This window comes from Glycine max, chromosome 6, assembly GCF_000004515.6.
Source record: "Glycine max cultivar Williams 82 chromosome 6, Glycine_max_v4.0, whole genome shotgun sequence".
In the NCBI taxonomy this organism is placed as follows: Eukaryota; Viridiplantae; Streptophyta; class Magnoliopsida; order Fabales; family Fabaceae; genus Glycine; species Glycine max.
The window spans coordinates 13,558,451-13,564,267 of NC_038242.2; the positions used below are offsets into that span (position 1 = coordinate 13,558,451).

At 28.4% G+C, this 5,817-nt stretch overlaps 1 protein-coding gene across 2 annotated transcripts; it reads right to left on the reverse strand.

Annotated features, from left to right (window-relative positions):
- Window positions 1–1,146: 1,146 nt before the first annotated feature.
- Window positions 1,147–5,109, reverse strand: LOC100801568 (protein MHF1 homolog). Of its 2 annotated transcripts, XM_041016549.1 has the most exons (5): window positions 4,977–5,109; window positions 4,805–4,876; window positions 4,461–4,541; window positions 4,215–4,350; window positions 1,147–1,467 (listed from the first exon to the last, which is right to left on the reverse strand). In XM_041016549.1, the coding sequence occupies exons 1-4, from the start codon at window positions 5,077–5,079 to the stop codon at window positions 4,226–4,228; spliced, it is 381 nt and encodes a 126-aa protein (XP_040872483.1). In that variant the 5' UTR covers window positions 5,080–5,109; the 3' UTR covers window positions 1,147–1,467; window positions 4,215–4,225. The 2 variants fall into 2 exon arrangements, with proteins under 2 accessions (XP_040872483.1, XP_003526924.1); XM_003526876.4 differs by lacking the exon at window positions 1,147–1,467 and having other exon boundaries at window positions 4,106–4,350.
- Window positions 5,110–5,817: the final 708 nt, after the last annotated feature.

Sequence of the window (5,817 nt, forward strand, 5' to 3'; positions counted from 1 at the left end):
GTGCAAGTGACTATTACTATTTCAACCCCCCCTATTTTTTTTTCCTTTTTATGTTTAGCTACAAATTCAACTATTAAAAATATATTTACGTTAAGGAAAAAGAATAATAGTATTTTCACTTTGCAATTGAAGACAATCACTAACAAGGTTGAATCTTACAGAAAGGGTTAGTCTCTCAAAAAAAAAAAAAAGTGTCTACATTTAGTGTTACCTCAAACTGAAGTGTCTCCACAGAGGAGACTTTTAGAAAACCAAAAAAGTTGAAGACAATCCAAATCTTATTGACATGGTTGTTATTAATTTATTGTCCAATACACAATTAAGTGACGTGCATTCACTAGTCGTATTTTATTACCGGAATTATGAATCCGAGTTAATAACTTAATATAAGGCAATCACAAATAACTAATCTACAATGGTAAAAAATAATGGTGGCTGACGAGTGATGACGAGGAGAAGTAAGAAGTGGTAAACGTTTTTTGAAATTGAAACTGAAGCATTGGCATTTGGCAGCCCTTTGAGGTGTTTGTGTTCCCCAATTCACCTACTTTCGATAGATTCTTGACTCTGATTATGCACATTCAACACACACTTTATGGCATTTTACTCCTCTCTTTATCATAAATTATAAAAGAAATATAGATTCATAACAGTATGTTTTGGTCTCATCTTTATTAGTGGGAGTATTAAATATTCACTAATAATTATCATTTTAATTTTTTAATACAAGTAAAATTCATTATTTTTATATTTATATTCTTTATAATAGTAATAGTGAATACAATTTTTAAAATAAATTAATAATAATATAAAATTAATACTTTTTATCCATTTATTATTTTTAATTCACATGAAATAATACAAGAAATTAATTATTTTAGAACACAGGAAATTTTATTATCCTTGATTCTTATTTATAAGATTAAAATTTAAAATGATATTTATTTTTTCATAATATCTAATTTGTAATATTTTGTATATTAATTATTTTTTACTAAAAATAATCCTAAATTAAAAAACCATTAGAAGAAAATATTAAATGACAAAAATAAATTTAATTTTAAAATAAATTTATTATTATTTATTTTGATTTAGATAATTGAGTCTTAGTAAGATACTAATATGAATAAAGATAAGCTGAGAAGGTGCGAAAAGTACAGAGCAGGCCAAGATGCTTTTTCCATGTGTATGTCCCTTCTACGGTTGAGTGTATCATAAAACTCTGCACAGTTCAAATTTCAAGATTCTCGTCAGACATATACATTGAGCTGCGCGCATTGCAATACCGTAACGTAACAAAGACATGAAACAAAACTGATTCAGGCGCAGAGTCTCCAATAAATACTGTAGCAGAGTTATTCCTAACAATAACCTTTATGCTAAATCCATTTATAAATACCCTAAACGGAAACTTGTACAGTCGTGGAAATCCCGCGTATCATCCAAATATCCAATATTGTACGAAACCTGAAAAGAAAATTTAAAATATTACAAGAGTGTTCGATATTTAGATTTACAAGTGTCTAAATAGTAATTAGCATTGCCCTATATATTAATAACTCATGCGTGGATGTTGAGTTCATAACTTATATTAGTTTTTTTAGAAGTTATATTATTCTTTGATTTAATTTTTCTAAATTGCTTAGAAATTATGAAATTATAAATATAAAGAAATTTAGCAAATAAAGTTAACCTAATTGGAAACTAATGTAAGCTAGGTTATAACTTACAAGTCCTCTCCCAGAGAGTAAACCTATTTTCATTCTTATTTTTTAAGTCAAAAATATATCTTAACACTATAAATTTGTATAATGATTTATTGAAGTAAAAAAAGCATACATAATTTTTTTATTTTATACCGATCTGAGAAATATGTTATACATCAATTTGTTTTTTTTTACAGCTACCTCATTCAGTTATATATAGTAAGTTATGCAATTATTTTTACTTTTAAATTTAATATTATAAATAACATATAGCAAAAAAAAATATAATGAATAACATGCAAATATAGAGTTATTTACAACTGAAATATCCTATTCAGCAAAAAAAAAAAAAAAACTGAAATACCCATAATTGAAATTAGATTCATTAAATGAAACTTTAAAAAAATCATTAAATGAATAATTCTCTTTTCGATTGTGGATATCTTTTTACAAATACGTATTGGGTCTAACACTCTAACTCCAACTGCCGATGTCTCATATAATTTATTAAAATTGTCAAATCAATTAAATAAGATGTCAAAACAAGATTAAATTTTAGGCGCTAAAGATTTTTCCGTATCAAATCAGTACAGGACTATTTTAAGTAGTCAGCGAAAAAAATATCAATAAATTTAATTACACATTTTTTTAAAGCATTTAATTACACATTTTATCATAGATCTATCACCATTTCACCAATTCTACTATTAAATTTTTTCCGTACATTTTATTATCATATTTTTTAATATCTACATAATTTACTAATGCTATACGTGTAATGAAAGATTGACGTATCCCACAAGAATGACCTTTTTTTATCATTAATTTTTACAAAATGACATTTTGTAATTAACGTGATAAAATATGTAAAAATTAAAAACTAAAGCATGCAGAAAAAATGTTGCGAAAAATCATATTGAAAATCATAAATTATGTCTATATAATTAATTGTATTTAATAACGTAATGTTTTAACTTTTTTTTAAATGATCATCCGGAGAAATATCCTCCTCAAATTGAATAAAACCACTGTAAGCAACAAGTCCTCTAAATCTTTAACTTATGCTAGTTGTAGGACCAAGTAATGTTTAACTTCTGCTGTATATAATATCTATTTATTGAACATCTTACAATATTTTTTAATTCCTTACTTTTTTAAATAAATAAAAGTTTTATATGTGTTAAAAATATTTAATACGTTTAGTTCTTGTTTAATAGTTTTTTTTGTTTAGGATTAAAAATATCTTTCATGAAAAACAACTCACGAACGTTCCTGATATGATAGAACTAATTCTTCTATTAGAAATCCTGTCATACATAGAGCTCGAACATAAGATTTTATTCAAGTTATACATATATTACTTAAATCAACCATTCATAGAAATAAAATAGAAACAAAAAACAAACAACTCCATTGGTTATTTAATGCTTTCTTCATAAAATATTATAAAGATTAAGATTAAAAATATATTATAAAGGGATATAAAATCAATCTTATTATTTTATAAACTTTAACTCAGCAAATAATGTTTTGAGTATCGTAAGAATGTCACTTTACTCTCTTGTCATCCTTGAAAGAGAATTTTTGTGGGCACAACATGCTAAAATTATTGCAACGATACTCCTAATTAATTGCATGTTTCAGAAATATTATTTTAAAAATTAAGCAATAGTCTTTTCAAAAAATGGTTTAAGATACTAACAAAATTAAATAGTCATTTATTTAAAATAAATTGAACTAAATATGTTTAAAATATATGCCAATCAGCACCATCCATGTTCAGCGCAAATCCGCATCCAAAACAGTATAAAAACAACTATTAATTGCTCTGTGGATTCACATCCAGTGGTTCAAAGAGCGTTACCAAATTGAAGTTAGAAATGTTTTTCACTTGATGCGATATAAATCCAACGAAAAAAATGAAAATAAAAGTAAGAGTCCTGGTCCTTTATTAGCAAAATTATTTTTTGTCTCAAATATTTTTTTACTTGATTTTCAAACATACACTAAGTGTATTGGATTGAATGTGCTTCTAAACATAACAACCTTTATAAATTATAATAGGTTTTCTAACTTGAATATCTAGAGCTCGCACTCTGGCTTGCCTAGCAGAGTCTAATAGCGTGTTTGAAGTAGATTTATGATGAGAAAAAATCAATTAAATAATTACTTCTATTTTTTTTTCATAATTTCTATGATTTTGTTAAAAGTAGAATCAATTATATATGTGTGCCATCCAAACACACTATACACCTTTTACTAGCAATATTTGAATTTGAAATCGTGTTTCTTAAGGACATATTACTTATTTCTTAAAAAAAAAAAAGAAACCATAGATAGAAAATGCTCCTAAATTAAAATGATTCAATTACACACATCATACAGTGAGTGGTATTAAGTTTAAAGGCACCCATAAATGATTAAGATGGACTAATAGATTCCAGCAATAGCTAACAAGTCCAATAAAAGTAAGGAAATAATATATATATAAGATTTTACTAATCATACCAAAATATGTTCTAAGCGGTTCCTTTGTCGTTCTTTTTGGTTTCTTTCTTTCGCTTCCTTTCAGATTGAGGATCGTTGGCTTTTAAAACATTGGAGAAGCTCCTCAACATGCCAGATACATGTTCATTCCTATGTCCTGAAACCAAAATACACTACATATTAAACACAGAACGACACATAAGTCATCTTCGTTCTTCTTAAAAAAACAAGCAAAGTTTCAATGCTGCGAAAATAGACGAAACTAACCACAAAGTATCACATCTTCCATATTTACAGATTTACGATTCGCATGCTGCGCAAATAGATGAAGATCCCTAGCCACGCACTCTGCTCACGAAACAAAAACACTTTCCTCCAATTTCATTATTTCAACTCAAGAACTATTTGCATTGATCATAATATGTACAAAGGAAGCATGGAAGATACGTGCACCGTATCGATGCAATCGTAAGCGACATTATGTCATGCACGTTGCAATCGTACTGATTTCAATAGACGGCGTTTTCATTCGGTGTCGTTAAAGTTAATTGTAACAAGGTGCCGACAGAAAAAGCATTGTGCAGCGAAAACGACAGTAATGTTACTGCTACCTGTATATTTGAAGGCCAAATCCGCAATGCAAGTGACTACGATTTTTGCTACTTCCATGCCATTTTGTTTTGCTGCGTAATTGCGTTGACGTACACAAGAATTAGGAACTGGAATTTCGCGCGAATGGAGAAGTAAAATTGACGAGAGAAAGAAGAAGAAGTAGAATTGAACCTTGAGATTCGATTATGGAGATTGCGGAGAGCCTGAATTTATCTCTCAAGAGCTTCATTTCCGCGTCGTTTTCGACTTCGCTGTTCGCGTCCGCGTTTTCCATCGTCGAGATTTTTTGCAATGGACACGAACGAGGGAGGAGGGAAATTAGAATATTAATGGGCTCTATTGAGAAGATATACTATGGGCCCAAAATCCAATGCTGATTGGGCCGATATACGGTGGCTGGATCCAACTACGGTTTTGCTCTTGAAGTAATAATGCCTTGGGATAATTTATAAAGAAAAAAAAGGTATCCTTTTGCTAAACACACCTCCATCTGTACTTGTACATCTCCTATCCCTTATTATTTTTCAATAAGTGAAGGGGTGTAAAAGTACAAATGGGAGTGTATTTAGCATAAATCAAAAAGTATTTTAACAGAAAGAGTAGTGTGTAGTGTTTTTAAAGGGAAAAGTCTAAAATTAGTTTTGAATATATCATCATTGATTTTGAAGTTGCTGTTTTGTTGTTAGGTTCATTTATTCTCAATAGTTTAACACTTATTTGAATGCATGTTGATCCAAATATCATGATCGGATCGATTAGTGATCTACCGTTTGGTTAAATTGATCCAGCCAAATGGTTAGATTTTTTTATATGAGGAAAATGAATTGGTTTTGAGTAAAGATGACCAGTTCTTACATTTTGGTCTTGAGTTAACTGTTTAACAGTTGGTTGTTGGATCATAACTTATAAGGCTTGAATTGAACTAATAAGTGAATCATTTCTTGTTAGACTAATTATGTTCTGTTTAGATTTTTCTCGTGAATATTTATAGAAGAAAATAAGAAGGAATAAC

Coding starts and splice junctions, on each gene's coding strand:
- LOC100801568 (XM_041016549.1), bottom strand. CDS start 5,079: ATGGAAAACGCGGACGCGAACAGCGAAGTCGAAAACGACGCGGAAATG. Junction 4,877..4,976: donor CTCCATAATCGAATCTCAAG/GTTCAATTCTAC, acceptor GCAATTACGCAG/CAAAACAAAATGGCATGGAA. Junction 4,351..4,460: donor GGAAGATGTGATACTTTGTG/GTTAGTTTCGTC, acceptor TTTTGGTTTCAG/GACATAGGAATGAACATGTA.